This window comes from Condylura cristata, unplaced genomic scaffold, assembly GCF_000260355.1.
Source record: "Condylura cristata isolate star-nosed mole 26May11 unplaced genomic scaffold, ConCri1.0 scaffold00004, whole genome shotgun sequence".
NCBI classification, from domain to species: Eukaryota; Metazoa; Chordata; class Mammalia; order Eulipotyphla; family Talpidae; genus Condylura; species Condylura cristata.
In genome coordinates, this window is record NW_004567105.1 from 22989010 (window position 1) to 23016550 (window position 27541).

At 36.3% G+C, this 27541-nt stretch overlaps 1 protein-coding gene across 2 annotated transcripts in view; it reads right to left on the reverse strand.

Annotated features, from left to right (window-relative positions):
- Positions 1-27541, reverse strand: part of TMTC2 (transmembrane and tetratricopeptide repeat containing 2) — a 355937-nt gene that overhangs the window by 26115 nt on the left and 302281 nt on the right. The window contains exons 11-12 of one of the 2 annotated variants that reach the window (XM_012735302.1): positions 23607-23670; positions 4404-6542 (exon numbers count right to left, since the gene is read on the reverse strand). In XM_012735302.1, the coding sequence (XP_012590756.1) occupies positions 6423-6542; positions 23607-23670 (184 nt within the window). In that variant the 3' untranslated portion in view covers positions 4404-6422. Of the gene's footprint in view, positions 1-4403; positions 6543-23606; positions 23671-27541 lie in introns of those variants that run through there. The other variant, XM_004675843.2, reaches the window with a different exon arrangement.

The following is a 27541-nucleotide window of genomic DNA, read 5'->3' on the forward strand; positions in this document are numbered from 1 at the left end:
AAAAAAAAAATCACTTAATCTTTCTTTTACTCATTCACCTGTTCCTGAAAGGTTCTTCCCTATCTAAAAATATGATAATATTATCCTTCTGAAAGATGTCCAAGAAAAGCATAAAATCTTATTGCTTTCTCTCTCATATACACTATATCATATCCATCACTTTATCTGGAGGCTCTAATTCTAATGTCTAAGACCCCACATACAGACACACACACACACACACACACACACACACACACACACACACACACACACATGCCTCCTACCTCTTAAATATGTTTTCTTAGTCACCTTTCTCAATTCTTACTATGTCATGGCATCAGTATGTCAAGTTTGTGAATAATGAACCCTCTTGATAACTTTCCATGTATTCGATAGCTAGTCTAAATGTTATAGATTGTGTTTCATTCAATTTCTTCAAGACCTGTGTCTCTAGTCTTGACCTTTTCAACTAATCTTTGGACTGATACTCAGTGTCTTGATCAGCATCTAAGATACCCAGTAGTCAAGTTCATTGGATAATTTTTTTCCCCATCAGATATGTTCATTCTTCAAGATTTCCTATTTAAATTACTAGTTCCAGAATCACTTGGCCACCAATGCTACAATTCTTCTTTTTCCATTCCTTCCTTGATCCTATGACTCCCCAAACACTGCCCATTTGATCTTCTACGTATTTTTCAAATATTCTTCTTCCCCCTTTTTCACTGGTAAGATATAAAAGATGAACATTATTCAGATTTGGCATTTGCACTGGTGGGATTGTGCTGGATGAGAACTGCTATAACTTTTTGGGGAAATGACCAGTAGAACAGCAGCTGTTAGTATTTGTGATAGTGGACATGGTGTGATAACAAATGTGAAAGAGGAGTGATGCTATACCTCTGAATTGCATAGAGCTAGAAAACAATCATTCCCTTAAAAAAAAAATTCATTTAAATGAACACAAATTTAAAAATAAACTATCTTGGGGAAGTAAAACATAATATTGAATGAAACAGGTGAAAAGCAGGGTTGTTTTTTTTTTTTTCAGCATAATTTATAACAGCAGGTAAGGAGGAAGCAAAACACCACCAAATGGGAGAATCATCAGTATAGTAAAATTTGACAAAATAGTAGTAATACCTTGTCAAAGCTTTTCTCTTCTTTCATACAGCCTTTCATTATACTCATTGTCTTCAAACATTTAGTTAAATGACAAAGACTGGAATGAACTGTGTCAAGGGTCATTAGGCAAGAGGACTTGGGACAGTTGCTGGGAGAAGAGCAGTGAAGGTAGCCTGGGTTTCAGAACAAAGCAGGTTTGAACAGAGAAAGACTTATTGTGCTGATTGGGAAACCATCCAGAATCTTCTGTAGAATATGTAGTTATTCTTTGGAGGAAACACTGACATATCAAAGGTAAAGCTCAGGCACTGAAATCTGTACATTAAAGGAAATGTGACTTTACTTGGCAGTCAGTCTATGCAGTCTTGGTATCTGGTTTAGATCTGACATGATGAAATGCATTTACTGATGGATGAGTATTTTAATGTCTGGACTGCTGGGCTCAAGAAGAATCTGATAACTGTGAACTGTCTTCTATTCTGAGTAGCAGGACTAGATTTACATTGTAGAAACTCCCCTCTGCAGCAACCGAGGCAATGAATCAAAGGAGGAAGCAGAAAATATGTACAATGGCAGGATCATTTTGAGGACCCATGCAAGTGTAAAGTCACCCGAGAGGGGTGGGGGAAAGACAGATTTAAAAAATGAAAGATGGAATGCCTAGGAAGAGGATGTACTAATTTGGAGCGGCTCTCTCTCATTTCAGTGCCTGGGCAGATGATGGTACCATTCATAAATATGACCCCATTCATAAAAGCATGATTGAGCTGTGAAATAGTGATGTGAAAATAAAATGTATGAATTTTGAAGTTTAGAATCTCATTAGCTTAGTTAAATTATTAAATTTAATTTAAGGATCATCAAAGTCAGGGTCTGTGTACATTATAGTTTAATCTTGCTTTGCCTCTGAAAAGATGTTAATTAACATATATATGTATATAACTTAGGTTCTAATGGGGCAGAGGGAGTTATTGTGATAATTTTTGTACAGAAAATTCAGGAGAAAAAGCTGTTCTTAGAGAATCATATTATCCAAAGTTAACTTTTTGCAGACACTTGTGATATGTCAGCTGCATGACTCTTAATGCATAACAATGGAAATAGAAACTTCAATATTAAATTACAGCAAATGAGTTTTTTCTCTAAAGGCCATGAATGTGACACTTAGCAGGATATGATGTTAGAATAAAGTAGTTTTGTGATTATATTTCATTTGATTTTTTCCAACTGTAATAGGTTTCTCTCTTTTCTCCTTCACTCAGCACATAGATTTAAGTAATTTCTTTAAGACACAGACTAAATCTATCAAAGTGCATCATATCTAACCTCCCCTTCTAGTGCTCCTGAGAACAGCTATCTTAATACCACACTTAAAACATCTAACCTGTGGTAACAATTTAAAGGTACATATGACCTTTAATAATTTAAAGTTCTATATGACTGTACATAGTTACCTGACTAAGTCATTAAGGATTTGGTGTGAAGATAAAGGCATAAAATGATAAATACAGAGACAGGAAAGAGGCCTTTTCTTTCTATGTCTATTATCACAACTCAAGTTTGAGTTCATGAATCCATCCTAACTGTAACTTAAGGGAATATTCATTAAATTTTGTAAAATTTAGGGAATAGAAAAACCATGTACATAAGTAGAAAAAGTATAAATGCAAATCTACGTTTTTTTCACTACCAAGACTACTCCTTGCTTTGCTCCTTATTACTAAGACACGATTGAAAAACCTAGTTAGCACTGTTTAAAGGTCATGACTTATCAGAGGTCAGCGGGAGGAGTCTCAAGGAGCTTCCTTAGTAATATTTACATGTTATACTGCAAACGATTTTCTAAGAGACTGTAAAGGTGTTTTAAAGATTCAAATTTTGAGGATGTTATGCTTCTGTTTTTGTTCTGATGCTTCCCAAGTACAGGCATCACGCTGAATAGAGAGACTAGTGCTATTTGTGTGATTTATTTCAGAATGGTTATTTTACCCAAGTGATTATTTAGAAAAATCACATACAAATACAAAAATGTGTCCACAGAAATGTGCATATTGTCAATTAGTTATTTTCCTAAGCGCTGTAATTAATAAAGCAATATTACTACAAACCTAATAAAAACAGTAATTATAGACATTCATAGATTGTTTACTATGTGCAATTCAGTTTTTCAGTTAATTCTCACAGTAACTCTGCAATAAATATAATGAAGAAATTAAGTTAATTTGTAAAGGTAATATAACAGTGAGTGACCAAGAATAAAAGCAAACATTTCATTGAGCTTTATACTACAGTCATAAATTGTTTAGTGACAAAGATACTGAGAAACGTATCATTAAATAATCTTGCTGTTGTGTGAATGCCAAAGAGTGCAATTACATAATCCTAGATAGTATTTATAGCCTATTCCATAACTAGGCTATCTGGTATAGCCTACTGGAATCACCTATGTATATATGAGACCTATCACAGAATTAAAAGACATAAAACATTGCGTGATTGTACAGCAATAGCACCAGTGAATAGATGTTCCAAAAGAGCTTAAGTTAGTAAGTATACATGAAGTAAACCGAAGGAAGTATACATCAAGAAGTACACCAAATCACTATCATCACTTTTATTTTAAAAATTAGATGATAATGTTGATGACAGCTAACATTTCTTGTACACTTACTATGTTTCAGACACTATTTTACATGCTTAAAATCCATTAATTCCTGGGAGTTTCAAAATGATTTTATTAGGTAAGTACTATTAATGCCCCATTCAGTATATGAAAAAAGCTAAAAGATGAAGTGCCAAAGTCACATACATACTAAGTGGTTTAGCCTGAAGTAGCTTATGGGAAAAAAGTTAGCCAAATACAGAATTCTAGCCTTTAAACTATTGGTCCATAATCTTACTGCATATTAAAATCATCTGGGGAGCTCTAAAATTTAGGATGATGGACTCCTTCCCTGACCACTTTAAATCAATGTCTGGTGAGACCCAGGGTTCAGTAGATTATAAAACTCCCCAGGTGATTCTAATGCATCCAGGTCTAAGAACAACTCTATCTTACAAAAGCAAGACTATTTTTATTCTTAACAAATAACATCTGGCTCAAGATCAAGGAAGTAGATTAAAATATCAGTAGTAAATAGAATGATACCATCATTTCCCTTACGGTGGTAGGAAATTTATTAGCATTGATTGTGAGCAAGAAAAACAGAGATAACTTAGAACAAAGAGTCCCAGAGTGCATGTAGATCCTTAGGTTTATTTAATGAATGTCAAAGCTGACTTTTTTTTTTTTTTTGTATCAGTTCTAATTGGATAGTAAAGTCATCCCACTATGTCCTGAAATACTTAAGAATACCATGTTAGGTGAGATGAGCACAATCTTTTGTTAAAGTAAACTCAAATACATTGCTGATTTCTGAAAAGTTTTTCTGTGTTGTATTTTTTATGGCACTTTTATTTTTGATAGACACAGGGGGCAATATTTTCAGGGCATAAGCAATATATTCCTTGCAGTTCATGTGAATACATACATTTGCCCATTCTTCTATGAGCAGGGCTTTCAAAGACCAATTCAGTACCAAAGAGATATCTAGGCTGTAAACTTGTTGATAGCATGATGGAAATTAACTGTGTTCACAATTCAATAACAATGTTCTCTCTCTCTGGGCAAGTAAGAAAAAATGGTAAGGAAGTAAAAAAGATTATGAATGGCCAATTTCATCTGTTGCAGGAAAGGGGGATAAAAACAGATTCCACTGAGATCTTTTATCAAAGACATAATTAAAAAATGTGATCACATTCCTTGATGTCCCCCACACACATCCTGGTTGGCTTCTTCAACCAAGGAACTCATGGAAGGACTAATTGCAAAAGTAAATTGTTGCAAAATAAAACTGAATGCCCCTCTCTAAAGCCATTAAATCAAAATATCCCAACCAAATCTCTACACAGTCAACTATGTCTTACTTCCCATTCCCAAAAAGTCACCACCAGGTAAACCATGTAGGGCAGGAGGAGTCTAGAAAAAGACATTGTTTCTGGAAAGCATGCATACTTGTTTAGGCAATTTGTTCTTGTCATCTTTAAAATGATTTCTTACCATAGTCAGGTTTCCTAAAGTGCAGGCTACTTCTCTTCTAGAGATGGTAGCCTTTCTCCCGTTCTGGTTGACACAACCCGCGATTTACAGGGCTGTGGCTTGTCACATTAGGCCTTTGGTAACTCTCCCTTTCAGATTAGGTGCCTCACCAGTTGTTTTTGTCATTTCCTCCTTCACTGGTGTTTTCTTCCTATTGTGGCTCCAAATGCCAAAGCAGGTCACCCACTGACAACAGCACTGCGCAGTAAATGACAAATTCTAGTCGCTTTTTTTTTTCTCATAAAATTAATGGGGAGGGAAACTTTTGGCTCATTATTCATACACTTAATTTCTTTCCTCAGGCCTTACTTTCAGCATTAAAACAATTTTGTGATTTTTACTTATTTACTTTTGGCAAAAGAAGCTTTGCTTTGGTGCAAACTACCTGCTGATAGGGAGAAAGTCCCTTTAGGTTATTTTTTTTTTTTTTGAAAGTCATTGGCAAGTTTTTAATATGGTCTGACTGGATTTATAAAATTAACTTTTATTATTTACTATTTAGTTTGTATCTTTCAGCAGAATAAGGTCCACATGGAATTGACATGTTATAGTGCTCTTCTAGATAACAATGTATTTTATGTAGAATCTGTAGCTTTATAGCAGTTTTCCAAAAGGTTTATATATGTTTATTGTATTAGATTTGTTGTCACTTCTACTACACACTGAAGTTTCAAAGTTCAATTTTATGAACATTTAATAAGAGTCCCAAGTGAGTAATTCTGAATTTCATGAGCATGCATTTATTTAAAACTAGAATGTGCCTGTGATCACCATCACCTAATACTCGAGAGAGGCTGAGAAAGACAAAAGACCCAGGGAAACACATGTCAGGGGTAGAGAAAGACGATCTCGAGGTTCTACATTTGGCAAAGTGAAAAATTAACATTATCCTTAAAAATCTCTTACATCTCTCAAACCACTCTTGAAGGAAACTACAACACAGCCTCTCAATGTGTTCTTGGCAGTCAGTCTTGTTGCATTTTGGTTTTATTTCAGCATTGTAAAAGATTCCCGTGCTTTATGCTGAGCAGCCCAAGTTGTGGTTGGCTTGCATTTAGAGGCTAAGTTTTATTTGAGGAAAGGATACACATGTTTGAAAACATTAGCAGCACACGCAGTACAGCAAGATGTCGACACTATGAAAGGGCCGGAAGCTGGCAGAGATGAGAAGAGAGTGTCACCTGAATTCCTTCCCAATACTGACTGAGCACTTAAATGTTTTCAATGCACCACTGGAGGAGTCAGGGAAAGTCAGGTAAAGAAGAGAACAGGGTCCTGGCACCACCGAACTCCTGATCTAGAGAGCAGATGCAGAAAAAACAAATATATAAAGAAATGCACATACTGGAGAGGGTGATAAATTCCTGGGGGGGACATATAACAAGATAAAAGACGGCAAATTAGATATGCCTAGATGCTTCTCAGGGGCCAGTAAGGGAAATTTAACTGGGTTAACGTGCTATTTGAGCAGGTGTTTAAGGGAGAGCCTAAGGAGGCCATTCTGCAGTTGGAAAGGAAAGCACAGCAGAGAGGAAGAGCAAGTGTAAATGCCCCAGGAGGCACCGGCTGAGTCAGAATGGCAACACCAATATGCTCACTGTCCTTGGAGCCTGGCAAGTGGAAGTGACTTCTTTAAAATCACTCCGTGCTGAATCTCTGAAAAGGGGTGAAGCTGCACCTCCGAATCATATGTAGTGTTGTGAGTCAGCATTACCCAATAGAAAATTTTACAGTAATAGCAATAACGATAAAAAAAAAAAAGCTGTGCTAAGAATATAGTGTCACAATCCTGTAATGGATGTAACACAGCAATTCCTGTGTTTGAGGCATCATTTTAAATGCATTCCTCTACTCATGACGTAGATATCACGATCCCTGCTTAAACAGTGAGCAAGGGAAGGTTAAGGTTGTTAAGAAATATGCCCAGTGTCTCAGAGCCAAAGTGGATGAGGTCCAGTTTAGTACCATGTCATTTGAATTCAGGGCCTAGACTGCTAGCTGTATTTCCTGTAGGGTCTAGTGAATGTGATGTGATGTCACCAAGGATTCCTATAGAGTAACTCTTCCTAAGCCGGTGACATCACTGAGGAATGCTGCTTATAGGAACACCTCTACACATTTAGGAAGTCTTCCTTGTGAAATATCAAGCTGGGAGTAGATAGCCTTTAAATTGCTGCCATATCAGGAGCAGAAATTTATAAAATGCTTAAACATTTGATACATTTTGATGCTATTCATGTACCTGGAACACACATTTATGATTCAGATTTATAATTTTGAGATTTAGCATAGACAAGCTAGACTACTGTTAAAAAGTATTTTAAAAATGGGCCCTCCCTGGTGGCGCAGTGGGTTAAAGCACAGCACTGAGAAGCTAAAGCCACTTCCGCATGAGTTTGATTCCCGCATGCCCCGGAGATGGCCACATGGTGCGGCAGACCTCTCCTGGCCTGCTCGCTGCTCCCCTCAGCAGTGTACTTTGACTATCTGCCTGTTCTGCTCCCCACTGTCTCTGGTGAATCTTCTCACTGTCCCTGCACCTCTGGTCTGTACCCCAGTTTGGTATGCACACATAAATAAATCTTAAAAAAAAAAAAGATATATATATATATAGGGCTCTCCCTGGTGGCACAATGGGTTAACGCACCACATTATGAAGCTCTCCAAAGCCACTGTAGCCTGAGTTCAATCCCCCACCAGGGAGCTGAGCCACACAAGTGGCAGACTCTCCTGATCGACCAGCAGCTCCCCTCAGCAGTGTACTTTGTCAATCTGCCTGTTCTGCTTTCCACTCTGTCTCTGGTGAATCCTCTCACCCACTGCACCTCTAGCTTGTACCCCAGTTCTGTAGGCTAAATGTTTAAAAATGATACATATCTGAAGATAGTGTTTATATTATATCAAGGGTCATTTAGCGATATGTATAGCTATTTTATCAAAACATACTTTCATGACTTGTGATAATGACTTGCCCTTTGATGGTCTCACTTCAAGAAGGGTATGCATTGCAGTATTTCACCACTATCTTTGTCTTCAATAGGGACTCTGACTTGTTCTTTGACCTTTGCCAATAACCATATGAAAGAGCTTCCTTCCTCCCAAAGACCAGCTAATTCAGGTACATGTTAAAGGTTATCAAATGCATATATTTGAGGAGTCATAAATATTCATTTAAGAGAGTTAAAAATTCAAACCAAGTTTTAGAAAGAATTAAATCTTATTATACCTTCATGCTATAGTTCCTATTACATAAATATCTTCACCATATTCAGCAATTTCAGATGTTTAAGTACTAAGATCAGATAAATTAACACTAATGACTGAAAGATTAACTCTAAATTATTCAATGACTTTCTGGTATAATTATGTATCAATAAATTTCATTAAATAGCTAAAAACATACATTCAATTTAGCACATTCCTATGTAGGTTTTTTTTTCTTTTAAAGTAATTTTTAAAACAAGAATGTGTATTTCTTCATCCATAGGAATTTTAGAATCCTATGTATTGAAACATTTTGTACTGAACGTGTAATTACATTAATATATGATGTTTTTCTTCAGTTCATCTCCAGATCATAATAAATGTATATTGTGGAAATAAAATAAAACCTGATGTGATACACCCAGATCATTCTACCACAAGTCTTCTTTTCAGAACACAGAGTCAGTCTTAGCAAAACTTCCCAAAGAAATTGCCAGGAAAGTAAAAATCTATTCTTCAAAATATCTGGCCTTCCAAATCCATATCCATTTCACTAAATCATTTTGTGTGCTTTGGTTTTTCTAAGGCTTATTAGAGAAAAAGAAATAAATTATCTTTATGAGAAAATGAGAAGCATATTTACTGCGACTATATGAGTAAGTCCAGGGTGAATTAATCAATACCTTTCAAGCAATACAAAATAATAATTTGTTTGCTATGTTTTGTGAATTCCCTAGAGAGTCTCTGCAGAACAGTAAGGCAAGGTGATTGAGTCCATGCATTTTTAAGCATTACTGTATAAATTATGGAAATGCAAGCTTTTAAGACTCACAATCAAGATAAACTACAGGTAAAACCAACCAGGAAACATTAAATGCTAAGTTTGCATGTGCTAATATCTCTGAGCAGGTAGCTAATATCTCTGAGCTAATATTCATGTTCCTCTTTACATCCCCACACCTATTTTAGAAACCGACATATAAGAGGTACTTTGTGTCTCTGGCACTAAAATCTGCCATTTCAGTGTTTCTCTCACTGGAATCAGTAGGCTATGTTGGGTGTGACTGATGCAGGAAACATGTGATATGGTCAAGTTCCTATGAATTAACTTAAGGATATATTGAAATGATTAATAGACACATATACTGGATAACCTGAATCACCACATTTCAAACAAGAACTGTCCTTGATTTCAGTGTCTCGTGATCATTTTAGGTAATTCTATATAATAAGCAGAAAGTTAAGTGCATAGGTTCTGAAACCAGATAGCTTGGAATTTGTATCCTGGCACTTCCACTAATTTGCAGAGCCTAGATAATGTATCCTGCATCAGTTTCCCAAAATATAAAAATTGTGTGGAATTTAACTTTTATATTTAATTATAGCAAATGCTGTTAAACTGACATTTCCTAATTTTTTCAAAGACAAATAGCTGATGCCCAACATTATTTATAAATTATCTATAATTCACATTGTAGCTATAATGATATAATACAAATTATAACATGATAAAATTTAATTTAAATTGATGTAATTTTATATAAAATAAAGAGTTTTTAAGAAACAATTCACACTAGACACATATGAAAATATGGATGTGCTAACAGTTAGCAAACTGTAACCATCTCAATAGTATTCCCATTTAGGTGAATGTTCTCTACACACTAGCTGTGTGTGAAAAGATTCCTAACTTCAAAACAAGGAGTCACAGTTTATACCAATTCAGATGTAAATAATGGGTTTAATTAATGGGTCTAAGAATGATGGTACCATGTAGGTTAGGGTGTACACCATCATTTATTTTCCATAAAAGTTCCATAGAAGAAGGAAATGCTTGTAAGGTACTGTGTGAACAGCATATTGAAATATAAAAAGATAATATATTACTCAGTAAAAGAAATCTCAACATATGAACACATGTCTATTAGAGATTTCCAAGACTAAATAAAGTACATAATCCTCCTATGGTACAAAACAATTCCATTCTCAAGACTGAGGTTCTACTGCTCTTACAACTAGCCTTGAAAAAAATATAAATAGCAAAAATAAAATAGTGGAGAATGTAATCAAATACATTCTAAGTATTTGTGAGAAATTCTAAGTAGGAATGTCTTTCTCCATAAGAAAATCCAGATGTTAAGATACATATTCAAATAGTCAGGGCTTGTTTAAGTAGAATGCAACCTATAAAACACATTTAAAAACCCCTTGGCCCTCCCTGGTGGCGCAGCGGGTTAAAGCACAGCACTGAGAATCTAAAGCCGCTTCTGCATGAGTTCGATTCCCGCCTGCCCCGGAGGTGACCACATGGCGTGGCAGACCTCTCCTGACCCTCCCGCTGCTCCCCTCAGCAGTGTACTTCGTCGATCTGCCTGTTCTTCTCCCCACTCTGTCTCTGGTGAAGCCTCTTACCGCCCCTGAGCCTCTGGCCTGCACTCCAGTTCTGTATGCACAAAAAAATAAATCTTTAAAAAAAAAAAAATCCTTGGTCTTTCAATACATTTACAATGATTTTAAAGATATGCATTGTTTAATACTTCCAATATCATCTTAATAGTCTATTTAATCATGAATGAAGAAGTATCAATGCATAATGTAAAAACACTGTAAATTGTTTTGGGAATGAGCCATCCCTCGTCTAGCAAACAATGCAGCAAAGTCATCTTTCATAGACCTGAAAACTATTAAAAGGTTTATGCAAAAATCCAATGCCAGCTGGTAAAGCCAGTCTTCTCATGTCCCCATTTTTGACCAACGAGGTGCATCAAGCTATACACAATGGGTATACAGCCTTGGCCTCACTACAGATCATTCATTAGGAAAGAAGAGAAGTGCACCCAGAATTGCCTTATACTGTGTAGAGGAAGCATCAACATATCTTCAGGTCAAACCAGAACTAGAAATTCACCACCACCAACCTCCCCACCCCACAAGCTCAGTCAAGAATAATTACATTTTTAAAAAAGATTTATTTATTTATGCATGCAGAATTGGGGTACATGCCAGAGGTACAGGGGCAGTGAGAGGATTCACTAGAGACAGAGTGGGAAGCAGAATAGGTTGACTGATGTAGTACACTGCTGAGGGGAGCAGCAGGCGGGTCACGAGAGGTCTGCTGCACCATGTGGGTCACCTCCAGGGCTGGGGATCAAACTCATGCTGAACTGGCTTTAGCTTCTTAGTGCTGTTTTTATCCTGCTGCACCACCAGGGAGGGCCCGAATAATTACACTTATAATGTCAGTGATTCACTCTTCTTACATAAACTCAATTTAAACTTGTGATCATTGGAACAATTCTCTAGAGTAAATTCTGTCAACTGTTTCAATTACATAGGTTTGAATTATATAGGTTTGAACTGTTTCCTCACTTTGATTATATAATAAATTTTGATTACCACAGAGACTTTTATTGCAGTCAGCAATACTATGGAATTATCATCGAGGTGAGATTTGCTGATAGGCTGGTAGCATACTTGTCCTGATACATAAAGGCACAGTCAGTTGAAATAGATGAAGCATATGATTACAAAAATTTAACAAATACTGTAACTCCTTGGGGGAAAGATAGTTGAACCTTGTTAAAGAGAAGAAAAAACACCCATTGCTTTTTTGGAGCTTGAGTCAGAAAATGCACTCAAAATGCGCAGTTTAAATAAATAATTTAACTTGCAGAAAACTAAAATTAATATTATTTTTATATTGTTTCAGCAGGCTTATAGGACTTTTATGTAAACAACTGATGAGATTTAACAAATGAAATAAAAAAAATAAGTGATAGTACAAGCCTAGATGCCATGAAGAAGATCCAGCTATCAGTTACAGTATCAAACACTGATGCAGGTAATGACAGAGTAATCTAGATTGAGAAAAAGAAGAAAAAGGGCTAAGAGTAGTAATCTTCTACACTTACTCATTTTAGAACTTGTTGCAATATCCAATAGAATATTTTTGCTAATTATTTCTTCCTGTAATTTGAGCAATTAATTTACTTTTTAGTTATGAATTTTTGAAAGGAGCTAAAATAGATATCTGGAAAATCACTCTAACCTTTTAAAATAGCTTGTCTCTTTAAAATTCAACATTTCTAAAACAGAAATTAATTTCTCAAATGAAACCAATCAGTGACTAAGTGAGCTAAAGTGACCAGTTCAAACTCTTTTGTGTCACAAAATTTCTAATGGCACCACATCTGTTATCTTTAACATGCCTGTAAGTCTTCATAAAGGGAAAGTGCATATGTTGCAAATGATCCATCTTTCAGTAGAGATTATATAAGAAAGCAACACAAAAGAATTAAAATGAAAAATAACATAAGTATAAATGTTCTATTCTTAAGAAACTAAATTTTTGATAGTTATAATTTCTATACCACAGTAGATATTTGTTGACACTTGATATTTAAGGAAATTACCATTGATTATAAGACAAACATTGAAGAATTTTGTAGCTCACATATTACCCCTCTCAAGGTTGTCACACTTTCCAGTTCAGTATCTACTAGAGATTGTTAGCACACTATAGGATAGAAATAATTTAATCAAATTCTTCTTGAGTGATTAAAAAAACCCTCTCAATTCTAACATTATTGAGTGACAAGAAGCATAACAGCAAAACAACTAAAACTGGAAAAATGATCTCATCCAGGATAACAAAGACCTGTCTTGAACAAGGGAGACCAATTTCTCTGAGCCCCCTTTCTCACTAGACCTCATCCCTGGACATCAGCTTTGGTCTGCCTAAGTCAGTGGGAGCTAGTATTCTGATAAATCAGTTAGTAAGAACCCTTCACCCTTGACATCAGATTATACTGGCATGTCTTCAACAAAACCCTGGCTTAGCAAGAACCTAGTCTTCTTTTGATGTCTCTGCCTTCTCCAGATCTCTGACTCTCACTCATACTGCAGGAGTCACGGAATGTACCTTGATAGTTCAGAACAAAGTCTGCTGTACCATTTAAAAAAATGTCAGAACAGGCCTTCCCTGGTGGCACAGTGGGTTAAAGCACAGCACTAAGAAGCTAAAGCCACTTTCAGCATGAGCACAATCCCCGGCCCTAGAGGTGACCCACACGGCGCGGCAGACCTCTCCTGACCTGCCCACTTCTTCCCTCAGCAGTACACTTCATCAATCAATCTATTCTGCTCCCACTCTGTCTCTGGTGAATCTTCTTGCGGCCCCTTCACCTCTGGCCTATATCCCAGCTGTCTATACATAAATAAATCTTTTTTAAAAAAAAGTCAGAACAGATTTTATTTCTTGCTCAAAAAAAAAAAAACTTTCATAAAATAAAACTTCCATTAGAAATTAATCTACCAATTTTCAGGCTCTGCCAACTTTTATATTTTTCAAGTATATAGTAATTTATTCTGTAGCTATTAAGTGAGAGTTAGGTTAGATTAACAAGGAATTAGTAATAGAGACAAGATAAGGATACCAAGAGAAGGAGGGTGATGGGATGTTAACAGGAACATCAGAAAAGGATAGAACACAGACTGAGACACTGTAGTTTTTTGCTAATGTTTCAATATCTATTTAGAAAATCTTGGCTGTGTAAAGCCAATCAAGGATCAGGAACATCCTTTCTGCCAAAAAAAAAAAAAAAATGAGAAGAGTGGAGACTACCACCTGGTCCACCTGCAGGCTGTAAACCATGCACAAATAAATCTTTAAAAAAAAAAAAAAAAAGGAATGAGAAGAGTGATAACCAAATGGGATTAAGAAGAAAATGGTGACTGGCAGTGGGGGAAGGGAGCATCCTGCTAATGATGGCAGCTACTAGCCCACCCTACCTGGTACTCATAGGTAGAAACATGGGCCAACGTGGTTGGATTGGCTGAGTTTTCAAAGAAATTAGGAATCCAGCTTCTCCAGAGAAAAGGGAAGTAAGTTTACTGTGTGGTCCCACAACAAATAATTATAACTATAAATCCATGTAAAAGATACCCCCACAAAGAAAGTTGAGTAAAAATGAACATGCTTGGCATCAGAGGACATAATTAAGCAGAATTTTCTAAAGGTTTTGAAGTTTCTCGAGTTAAAATACTCAAGCTTATGTTCTTTATAGCCAGGAGCTACTTAAGTTCCTGCCCAAGCCTTCCATCCCCTTACTCTTTGCTGGTTGTGAATCTAACACACACAGACAGAGTGAATACATGCACTTTCAAAAACTAGTGTTTAAAATGATTGCATGTGGATTCTGATGAACAAGAATACCCCCAGGATGGAAAAACTGTAAATTCATCTTAGTTCAGCTCAGCTCTCTGATCCCATTCTAGCCCACACCATAGTAAACAAGTGAATTATATTAATCATCTTTGTCTTCTAAGCATGAAGACTTGTACAAATTGATAAACAAAAGAAAAATTGTAACCACTTCAGAAACACTTTTTTTCTGGTTTATCTGACATATTTAATATAGAAGCACAATCAAAGCAATTACAAAGTAAGCAGAAGAAATGAGTACACCAGAAACTAGACTTCCCAACTTGTTCAGAAAGAAGATCTACAATGGAAAGGAGCTTGAAGACAGATAAGGGTACAATGAAACTAAAATTAATTCTATGTAACTAAAACTCTTAGGGAAGTAAGCATTTATCTTGCTGAAATTAGATGAAAAGAATCACATATTTGATTTCTACTGATGGATACATAAATATACATCATATCAATGTGATGAACGCTATGTAAGAGCTGAAGTTCATAACTAAAGATTAAGAGTTTGATGACTTAAGTGGAGTTAAGTTTGAAGAAATCTAGGATCCGTAGTCTTATTTCCATCATTTCCCTGAACCCAGGTAAAATGTAGGCACTAATAATAATTTTTCTCTTGATTCAAACCTATTTATTTTGGGGCCAATCTCAGTTCTTTCTCTAACTATGAGAGAGAGAGAGGTACACACGCAGATATAGATATGAACTCAAAACACTACTCAGAATAGAAAATACATAAGCAATATTAGCACACATTTTACTCAGAAATTCAAACTAGTGATTCTGGGATCCATATATTACTAAGGACTAAAAGTCAAGAAACACGTGGTATATAATTTTCCCACACCACAGAAGCTTGTGGAAAGTTTTGGAAGAGGCCATATGGCTCTTCTATTAACAAGCAGAAATGTGGCCTAACTGCTTCCCAGGCAAATTATTATTAAGCCTGCCATTTTTTCTAACAAAACGACCACCTCAATAGTTTTCCCTTCACGAGTTCCTTATATGGTCAAAACTGAATCTGTTCTGCTTAAATTAATTTCATGGTTTCTTTTTTTTAATTAGGGTTAAGAAATATCTTTCCCATCAGAAAACAACTATAACTTAGAATATTTTCAGAACAGCCCAATAATTATTAATTTTTCCCCCAGGTCCCAGTCTTAGCGGTTATTTCTAATTCTTAGCCACTCTCTCACGAACTGCCACCCCCACCGATTCCATCATCCCATAAATGGTGTATTCCAAATTAAAGCAATATCATGTAGCACACATGGACTCTGATTACACTGTAGTACACTTACAGTATGCTTGTTTCTTTGAATCCCCTATTTCTCATTTTGATCTTGTGACATATATTACTACTAAAGGACTGACATAGATAATATTGCTTTGATTTGAAAATAATGATCTGAAATAATTTACATTCTAAGTGCTTGACAAAGGTAAAATACACATATGCAATAGACTAATGGATAATCCGAGCCTTTCAACATACTCTCCTCTAATTCATATATACTTAGTGTACACAAAAGGACATTTATATAATAGTACACATATTATAAATGATGAGTACTATATTTACATTAAAGAGATGAAATGAAAGGCAGGAATAATCTATCAGTGATTTCACAATATCATTTAGGAACATCACAAATTGTCTCATGGTATAAACACAATATCTCACGAAAATGTACACATTTATCCCCCCTGGTCTGCATCACCTACTACCTCCTGTGAGCCTCAGCACATTCAGCTGTCCAAGTCTTCAATCTCAAATCCTGCCATTCTGTCCACATGATGAGAAAATAACCAACCATGACAGAAGTAATTTACTATGTAAACTTAGGTCTCTTTATTTCTATTTTTTTTTTTCCTAATCTTTCTTTTTCTCCCTCATCTACTTTTTCTTCTTCAGCTTCTTGAGAAGAAATACTCTTTTAAGATACTTTATTTCCTTTAATCTTTTCTTTAGCTGGCCACATTATTAGTCTCAGATTTAAACACACACACCCACCACCACCCTAATGCAGCCTTAATATTTACATTTATACTTCCCATTTAATACTACATAAAAAAAATCAGGGCCCTCCCTGGTGGCGCAGCGGATTAAAGCACTGCACTAAGAAGCTTAAGCCAACTCCTCATGAGTTCGATCCCCGCCGGCCCCGGAAGAGATCCACATGGCGTGGCAGACCTCTCCTGACCCGCCCGCTGCCCCCTCAGCAGTGTACTTCCTCCATCTGCCTGTTCTGCTCCCCGCTCTGTCTCTGGTGAATCCTCTCACCCTCCACATCTCTGGCCTGTACCCCAGTTCCGTATGAATAAATAAATAAATCTTAAAAAAAAAAAAAATCAGTGCTATTTCTTTGCCTTGTCCTGTCTCCTTTATTCAAGTCTACAGAATAAGTCTATACTCTCTCCTCCCAACTCTCATTTCCTTAGCATCTTAAAAAGCTATGCCCATATCATGTGAATGAAAATGAACTTTTGGCAAGAGTTGTAAGTATCCTCTTAGTGTCTGAAGTCAATGGACTTTCTCAGTCCTTGTTTTTCTGTACATTTTAGTAACCTGAAAACGGTTCATCAACACTGGGGATTCTGTGCTGCCATCATCTCAGCTCGCCCCCACCCCCAATCTTACATTCCAAATGTAGAGATCACAAGGGTTTGGAATTGATTCTCTTCTCCCCCTCCAATGATTGAATCCACTCCTTGGGGGATCTCTCCTTTCTGAAAATGACTCTAGCATCTCTATCTTTAACTGTGGCTTTTTTCCTTAACTGTCTTCTTGACAGGGATGTCTCACAAAAAACTAAAATATCCTACTTTTCACTCAGAATGTGTTCGATCCAAAACTAACACTTCCTCCTTGGAAAAAAACACACCTCTCTAACTGTCCTGTTTCTATTTAAAGTATTTATTTTTTATCAAGTTACCTAAATTCAAAATTTTGGACTACTCACCAGGCCAACTACTTCACCTACTCATATCCTATCAAATAATATACTGCTTATTTCCCTTGTGTGTTCTTTCCCACTCCACTGCAGATCTGCACTTTAGGCTCCAAAACATATTGTCTGCACTCTAATAATGACATGTTATTTGGTTTTGTCAAAGTTGCAACTTCCAACTATGTTATCCCAAAGGCAACACACATTCTTCATTACATCATTTAATAGCCATCTTAAATTACATTTTTTATGTCAGCCTGCTTAACAAAATTCTGGGACACAATGCCCAAATCTGAGTATGACATTCAATGTTTTTCATCTGTCCTGTTCCCAGTTCTACGTTCTCCTACTCTCCCCTCTTTATAGCTTAACCCTGAAAACATAGCTCATTATCTGCTTATTTTTCACTGGGTATATATTTCACGCTATCTGAGCTCTAAGTTCTTGTTTATGCTTATGCCTCTACCCGCCAGAACTTTTTCTTTTCCTGTTCCTGCTAAAATCTCTACCTATAAACATCCTATCATTTCAAGATACTAGGCTTGCCAACTCTGACTCAATGCCTTACAGAATCAATCCAGCTGAAAGTAATTTCTCTTGCCTGTGCACGCTTCTAGCACTTAGCTTGTATCATTCACAAAACACTTATTATGCGGCATATTTACTGCGTGAAGTGTGAGGACTGGATCCCCATGTTTTCTCTTCCAGCACCCCACATTAGGTAGTGCCTTTCCCAAGGTCAGTGCTAATAACATTTCATAACTTTGAAATCCTACCGCATTTGGCATGAAGACTTCATACTCTAAGCTAGAACTGATAAAAAAAGATAAATTACATGAATTCAGACTAAATATAATTACACCCCCCCTTAAAATCAAGATGCATAGAGATGATTATTAATAATTACACCCTTCTAAATCTAGAGTTTACTAAAAGCCAAGGAACCACAGGTGACTTTGAACTATGCAAATTTCCCATTTTGTACATTGAAAAAAATTTTTAAAATCCAAAAGTTAATGAAGAGTTTGGATTAATTCCACAGGATGAAGTTTTATTTTAATATCCCCTCTAGTCCTCAAGAGTCAGCATTTCTTGATATGCTAAAAAGGGAGATACCATTGTAAGAGTGTTGTTCTATTTAAAGCAATTCTTCAGAAAGAACAATTTTATCTATAAAAATGAAAAAAAATGTATAAGCAATTAAACCGACAACTTTGGTAAATAATTTCCTATTATAGAGACATATATTTTTTTTAAATATAATAGTTTATTTTTACATCATTTGTATATATTTTTTTTTCATCTCAATTGTAATCCCCACGGATTTCCCATCACCGAGTCACCCGTGTGCCATCACCATAGTCCTGTGCACTTCCCTCCCTGCCCCATTTGATCCCATTCCCCACTCCTCCCCCGCAAAATGTCTCTGGTATATGGTTGTTCATTATTTTTGTTATTTTCTCGCCTGGTCCATTATACTCCTGCTATGAGTGAAACCATCCGGTATTTTTCTTTCTCTTTCTGGCTTATCTCACTCATCATGATCTTTTCCAGCTCCATCCAAGTTGCTGCAAAAGACATGCGTTTCTTTTTTCTTTTTTTTTGGTTGCTGAGTAATATTCCATTGCATATATGTATGTACCACATCTTTTTAATCCAGTCATTTACTTTTGGGCATTTGGGCTGCTTCCATATTTTTTCAATTGTAAATAAAGCAGCAATAAACATGAATAAGTGTTTTTGTGTCTTTTGGGTAGATACCTAGAAGTGGGATTGCTGGGTCGTAGGGAAGCTCCATGTTAAGCAGTTTCAGGAACCTCCAAACAGTTTTCCATAGTGGTTGTACTAGTTTGCATTCCCACCAGCAGTATACCAGAGTTCCTTTTTCACCACATCCTCGCCAACATTTGTTGTTGCTATTTGTTTGAAGATGTGCCATTCTCACTGGGGTGAGGTGATATCTCATTGTGGTTTTAATTTGCATCTCCCTTTTTACGAGTGATGTTGAACATTTTTTCATATGCTTGTTGGCCACCTGCATTTCCTCTTTGGAGAAGTGTCTTTTTAGCTCTTCTGCCCATTTTTTGATGGGGTTGTTTATTTTATTTTTGTTGAGTTTTATCAGTTCTCCATATATTTTTGTGATCAGTCCTTTATCACTGGTTTTGTATGTGAGAAAATTTTTTCCCAATTAGTGGGCTGTCTGTTTTTTGTAATGTCTCTTTTGCTGTACAGCAGCTTTTTAATATAGAGATATTTTAATATAACATGAGGACTAATTTTAGAGCAGTTCCTCTCCAAATTCCAATTTGTAGAATTAAAAAATTTTCATGGTACCACTTGAAATAAATGCATTTCCATAACCATTCATTAAAATAAATTATAATCAATAACCCTAATAAAAATACTGTATCAGAATCTAAATAACTTAAGATTATATTGTGGCAATCAAACATTTCTTTTATTATTTTAGCATTTTATCTTTTTTTTTATACATAGAAAACCTTGGGTGTAGACCAGAGATACAGGGAGTGAGGGTAAGAGGATTCATCAGAAATAGAGTAGGGAGCAGAACAGGTGAATCTACTGAAATGCATTGCTGAGAGGAGCAGTAGGTGAGACTGGAGAGGTGTACTGGGCCTTATGTGGGTTAGATCCTTTACCAGGGATCAAATTCAGGCCAAACTCAGGTATGGCGACAGCACTGAGACTCAACCACTAGGTCACCATAAAGGCCCTCTCTGGAATTCTTTTCAAATAAAGTAATCCAAAAAGTCAATTAACAAAATTTAAAGAAAGTTGTATAAAAACATGACATTTGAGAATAGAATAATAGAGGAATTCATTATGGGACATATTGTAGAGATGGAATTGGTATTTTAATGAGACAAATATGTCCCACAAATAATCAACAATCTTTTTAATATGATGATAATAAGTGATGACATAGAAGGCTTCAGCCATAATTTCTCTATGTGTAGTTAAGACATGAGCAGTCCTCAAATATCCAGAGTCCCCCACATATGGCCACTAATTATTGTAGTTGAACATCCAAACAGATGAAAATGCTTTAAGAAAAATAAGAGTAAGACTGCTTTACCATATAGACAAGAAAAATGTAAGACATAAAAAAAACACTTAGAGAATGAGAATGAAGTCTGTTTACTCTACTCTCATACAAGCAGGTAACTAAAATTGATTCAGTTAGATCATAGAAAAAAAATGTCTTATGAACAAAGGAAATAAATGACTATGAACAGTATGTTAGTAGGACGCCTAATTTGGATCAGATGATCACTGGTAATAAATCATGGTATGGGCGATTACCTAAGTAAGTCCCTAACTTTCACAATAAAAATTTAAATGATTACCAAGATTTGTATCTTACCAGTCTTACCTCAGTGGCATCTTACTTACCCAGATTATCTACAGAAAACCAAAACACAACTTGTAAAACAAATGAGGTAAAGACCACATCTGTTGATCCATCAACTGTAACACCATTTATTTATTGTTAAATATGAACTTTGGACTCTATCCAAGACTATAAAATACTTAATTTATTATTACCAGATAAGGGAAGTATCATTTGAATGAATGCATTTTTTTTTCCCAAAAAGCAGCCTACAACATGCTTATAAAGAAACTTTTTGAGGCTTCCGGGGAAAAAAAAAAAGGCTTTGAGTTGGAGATTAAATATTGATTTTATGATTTGTCTAGTCACATAAACAATTTCATAAGTCAGCCTTAAATCCTGTGGTGCCACAGTGTCTTTTTTATTTTTTAGGTCAGGTCAGATAGCTCAGATAGCTTTTTTCTCACTAATTAATTATAATGTGCTAAAGAAGACCATTTGATCAACCGTAACAAAAATAAAGGTGACTGATACTCAAGGAATAAAGGGTGAACTCAGATCATCATTTATCATGCATTTTAGCAGCATTATATGAATCACTGTGAAGGTGAGAGAAAGAAAAAAAAAAACAGAAACAAAATACCATGATTCCTGTTTCTAATGAGGTCATAAGTTTAAGCTCAAATTCAATACTCAGACACTATGCAAAGACTCCTTTATGTCTCCCATACCTTCTGGGTACCTACTAACTCCTATTTCCTGCTCCATTTCCCTCCAAAGCCCTATCACTGTCTCATACAATTTATGCCTTACTGCTGTTTCATCTTCTCAGACAAGGTTGTAAGATTCTAATAGGTAGTCAATTTTCTTCATTGCTGTACAACCAGTTACTGACAGAATACCAGCACTAAATAGATTCTTAGTAAGTATTTAATGAAAAAATAAATAAGAGAACCATTTTTATACTGGTTTCCTTGTCTTTCAACTCCATTTCCACTTTTAAGATACAGCTGCAGATTTTACATCCATCCTTTCTCTTATGCACACAGTGGCTAGGGTTACAATATGATTCCACTTTTTAGTTGTGATACTAGATGAGTTTTTGAATTTTTCTGAACTTCAATGGAATGATGGATCACAGAAGTGTCTGTGAGTTATTGTAAGAAACAAATGAGGGGATAAATACACTTAGCTCAGTGCCTGACACCTAATAAGTGTTTGATAACTTCTAGTTGTTATTGTCCATGCCACTCTAAGTATTAAGCAATCTGTTGCTTTCTTCTGTGGCAGACAGTTTACCAGGTTTTTTTTTTTGTTTTTTTGTTTTTTAAGATTTATTTATTTATGCTTACAGAATTGTAGTACAGACCAGAGGTGTGGGGGGAAGAGGGTGAGAAAATTCACCAGAGACAGAGTGGGAAGCAGAACAGGAAGATCTACTGAAATACACCACTGAGGGGAGCAGTGGGTGGATCAGGAGAGGTCTGCCAGGTCCTGTGGGTCAGCTGCCTGGCTGGGGGATGGACCTCGGACTGCAGTGGCTATGATAGCTTCATAGTGCTGTGCTTTAACCCATTGCACCACCAGGGAGAGCCCTCATCAGTTCTTGAAATATCTCATCATTATTGAAACTGGGATAGTTTAGACCCAGGGTTAAGGTTACATGTGGTTGAATCTCCTGAACAAAAGGTACATCCTCCTGCCTGTATTCCTGCAGGGCTACATATACGTCTGTGGAATCACTCCACATTTTTATAATTAGTTGCTTATGTTCCCCCTCTCCACCGCTCCATTTTGGTGTATGAAATCTCTATCCTATCCCAAAACAGGCACACTGCAGATGTTTGCCCAGTGGATGAAATGAGACTGATCCCACTATTTGCAGTCATGGCACACGTGCACTTTCATTACTGTTTCAAAATTACATTTCTCAATAGACGGTGCACACCTAGAGCATGGAGAGGTTTTAGGGTGGGAGAGTGATGCAGAGCAGGGAGTGCACAGGAATAAAAGAAAGCACTGGAGGCCGTGATGTGCTGTTAATAAAAAAGTGCCTAGAAAACTGAAACAAAAGCAGATCTTATTTTCTAATAAATAGTGACACCATTTCAATAGTAATGAGCTAATGTATAGCCATCTCACTTGATGCAAAAGTGGAAGTGTGACTACCCAGGGAAAAATTCAAATCAAAATGTATTTGATAAAGTTGAAAAGCAGTTACTAGAAACAAGGGTTTTGGACAGGAAAGAGGCACACAACTTGAAGTTTGCCTATAGCTAAGAATCAAAAAACAATAAAATTAGAAATACTTAGACTTAACACCACAGAAAACAGAACAAACCAAATTAGCAAGAAACAAATTTTAAAAGTCAGCCAAATGCAAAGTATTAAGTAATCAAAATCTATATTCAAATGATAAAAATTTATGTTGTCTTACGTACACTAGAAAACAATTTATACCTCAGTGAAAAGAACAAAGCTTAAGACTGAAAGAACTGACTATTGAATTAGCCTTTTCGTGGGTATGCAGAGTAAGAGATCCCAGAGAAGAAACCAGCATCATGAATTTCTATGTCTAAAACTATCACAGCAGGTGAGCAGATAGCTTTGAGTTATGCATCTCATTAGCAAAGTACTTACATTAGGCCTCAGCCGGGCTGCCAGATCATAATACTTCTCGGCTGCTTCATTGAGGCTAGCCTGTCTGTTAAGGAGGATAAAAACAAAAAAAAAAAGAAATTATATAATTTACTATAAAACTGTAGGTTAACTGAACAGAATGTAAATGCAACCAAATATAATAATTTATAAAAATTACAAATATACCAGTCAACAAGTTGCCTTAGCATGAAAACAAGACTACTAATAGAAAGGAGGCCTGTAAAGGGAAAAGAACTATTAACCAGGGATAACTTTTTCATCTGAGACACTTATGTGTATGGAAGAGCAAACACTTATTTGGCAAATACTTGCTTGTCTCCTCTTTCTGTGAGCAACAACCTTCTTCCCTTTTGAAATCTCAAACTCATGTCCCTTTCATAGCTCAGTATAGTGCATAAGCTTCAAATTCAAGACTATCTTTGGGGTCTACTAGCTTTGTGGGGTTCCCTTCCAGATGAAGTCAAATATTCAAAAACAGTCAAATATTCCTTTCTCATATTAATCTCTTTATCATGAATGGGGGTGCGGGGAAGGGGTTAGTTGATAGCCTAAAGGTAGAGGGAACATGAGTTTTCCTCCCTTACCCTATCTAGAAAGTTGCTCTCTTTCTAGAGAGTGGGGAGTGTGCAATCTTCTCTCTTCTTGCTCTCTGGACAACAGGTCAGGCATAAGGCATAGCCTAGGCCAACTGGCTGCTGTCACTTGGGACTTGTGTTCCTGAGCAACTGAAAGCAACATGCAGGGATGGCTTCAAGTCACTCACTATGGTGGAAGCAATGGGACAACGTGAAGAGTTGCTACCGAGTGTGTTGCTTCTTGACCTCAAGGGAAGTTTCCTGCTGATGCAAGCTATGTGTTCTAGCTCAGAGTGAATTCTAGAGCCTTCAAATAGAGTCTGTTTCTCCATTACCATCAAATATCCTGATTTCCCTAGTGGACTTATACAAATAAGATATACTCTGAATTCTTTATAATTAACTTTGTGTTCTGGTTGTTTTTGTAAGTCACAGAATGAACCAAGATTCAACCAAGTAGGCCCAGACAATTAGCCTTCGACAGAGTGTATTTTTGAATGCACCATGCCCCTTCAGAAAATTTTTAAAGAATACAGATATTAGATATTAGAAATCCTTACAGATTGAGCTGTAATACGGTAACAATAGTGGAGGGAAGAAATGCTACAGGAAAATCAAATTCAAGTTTGCCGTACACAACAATAATAACTAAGATGTAAATTGATAGCAGTGAATTGCTGGGCATCTACAGTTAAAATTGAGCAGATGGCTCTTGAAACTGTTAAGAAGATTTTGAGTTGAAAAGATGGCAGAGAGGTCACATATCAAAAGGAGAAACAAAAATTAATTTTCTCAATTAGAAGCCGCATTCAGGTTTTAAAAGGGTAACTAGCCACATGTATAAAATTGAATTTGCACTTTGGTCGAGTGAAATAAAAACTATAAAGACATACCCCATGCAACAATATAAATTATAGGAATAACTGAAGATTACATCTCTCCAGAGAACAGGACATATTTTTCTAATTCTAAAGGCAAAATAATTAGAACCACTGCTATCTTTAATGGGGTTACAAAGAAAGTAAAAGCCCTTGACCTGAGGCCCTGGACTCATGACATGTTACAACGTGTCATTGCAATTTATATTCTCATAAATGTTGAATTTCAATTTCAATATGTCAAGAAAAATACTTTAGTCTGGTATGAAACAGTAAAAACTCCCATGCTAGGGTATTTAATGAAGGTTCCCTCCACCAACTTATAGAATCACTTTGGTTCAGATTCATTTGGAAATCTGATCCAAAATTCATTAGGTCATGCCCTGCAAAGATTTTTCTCTAGAGGAAAATAAAAGGCATGGAGGTAGGAAATTAGAGTAATTTAATACTACAAAGAAGTAAGTTACTTTGAAGTGAAATCAACCAATAGATGTTTAACATGGATAGTATAGCTACCATTAATATTTATATTTATGGGCATTCAAATTCATTAGGTGAATGAGGATCAAAAGAGAAACTGAGAAATTCACTAAGTAAAATGCCTTAACAATAATCAACACAGTAGAAAATAGAATTTGCCCCTTAAAAGGGTTATTAGACTTTAAATTCTTTATTTAAAATGCTCCTTTATTTATAGATGCTCCTCTATAGTGACTCCAACCTCAATGGGAATATATAGAAGATAGCTTCTCAAATTAAAAACAGAACTGATGATGTTCTAATGAAATTAGAAAGAAAAGAATTAAATTTTTCAAATAACCGTGAAAATTAATTTCACTCTAGAACTTTGTTTCTGATAGTAAATTCTCTTCACTGCTAATCAGCAGGCATTTATGGCAATAACTGGAAACCTGCAGGTGAAACACTATGACGGTTACACTCACTCAACATTCTTCTAAAATAGAGAAAAGCGAGCTTCTAAGGAACTGTTCAACATCCATTCTCCCCTCTGAAGAAACATGCTGCGTTGATGACTGAATCGTTAATCAACATTTGAAAACTGAAGAAATTTGCAATATTCTATCAGTTTCTTAGGGGATTCTTCTAGATGCTATCAAGAACCCCAAGTAACAGATTTTGATAGGATCTGGTTATTGGACTCAATTTCCCAGTACTGTTAGACTTAAACTATTTAAAGAAGCTGACAAAATCACTATATCCTTTCATTCCTCAGTATTTCTTCTCTGGAATAGAAAACTTCTATCTATGCATCATTTAGAAAGTACCAGAGACTTATTATTCTGTGTTCTAGTTATAACACCACTAGGATCACTATGACATCATTGTTATTAATAACTACGTGGTAAAAACAATTAGAACGAGGCTAGGCTTCAAGACATGCATCACTTCCCTATGTTTACACAGCTAGTAAGCAGTTAAGCTGGGACTCAAACTCTCCAGTCAAACATCTAATTAAAGATGACAGTTAAGGAAATGGCAAGATGGTAGGAGGGTGAAAACTGTGGACTTGTCTCCTCCACAGTCTCCTATCTGATTGTATCAACAAAGTCAGTAACCCCTGAAGGCAAAACCAACAATTATGGACACATACAGTGGGGACAATTTTGAGAGGAGAGGGGCCCCAGCAGAGCACTGGAATAGATTAAACAGGCGGCTGGAAGACATGGCCCCCAGCAGGCCCCAGCCAGCAGTGGAGCTGGCTCTGCAGTCCAAACATGGCAGGCCCTGCCTATGGGTATAGGCACACAGGCCCCAGCAGAAACAATGGCAGGGGCTGGCCCCCAGAAGCAGGGGCTCTGGGAAGTGGTCAGAGAAACAATTCTGTGAAAAGGATGGAACACGACTATGCCTTGGTCAGTGGAGACCAGTGCAAACTTGAATGGGGTTGACACTGGGTGATAAGCACTACATGAAGCAGGACATGGGTGATGAGAGGAAACTGGGGTTGTGGTTTGGAGCAGGGATAACTTTGGCAGGGCTACTGACTCAGTCAAAGACCTTGGGGAGGTGACAGCATAGGATGTGTGAGCAGCCCCTAAGTCGCTACTAAAGATATTAAAGATAATAAGCAAACAGGGAGATGTTAACAAGTAAAATAGAAAAATTGTTAACAGGTGAGAATAGGAAACCTGAAGTAAGTATGACATCAGAAGTTTCAACAAATTCATAGCAAGTATCTACTCTGATCAAAGGTCAAAACTGGAAATCACTCACAAAAATGAAATGTTGGGAGAGAATCTGATTGAAAGATAATTTGCAGTTACCTACATTTCTATGTACCCTGTGAAGATAAAAATTAAACACTGCTTAATTTAAAATCACTTCCCTGAAATTATGAAGGATTAAAAACTCCAGTGGTGGCCCTCCCTGGTGGCTCAGCGGGTTAAAGCGCTGCACTAAGAAGCTTAAGCCACTTCCGCATGAGTTGATTCCCACCTGC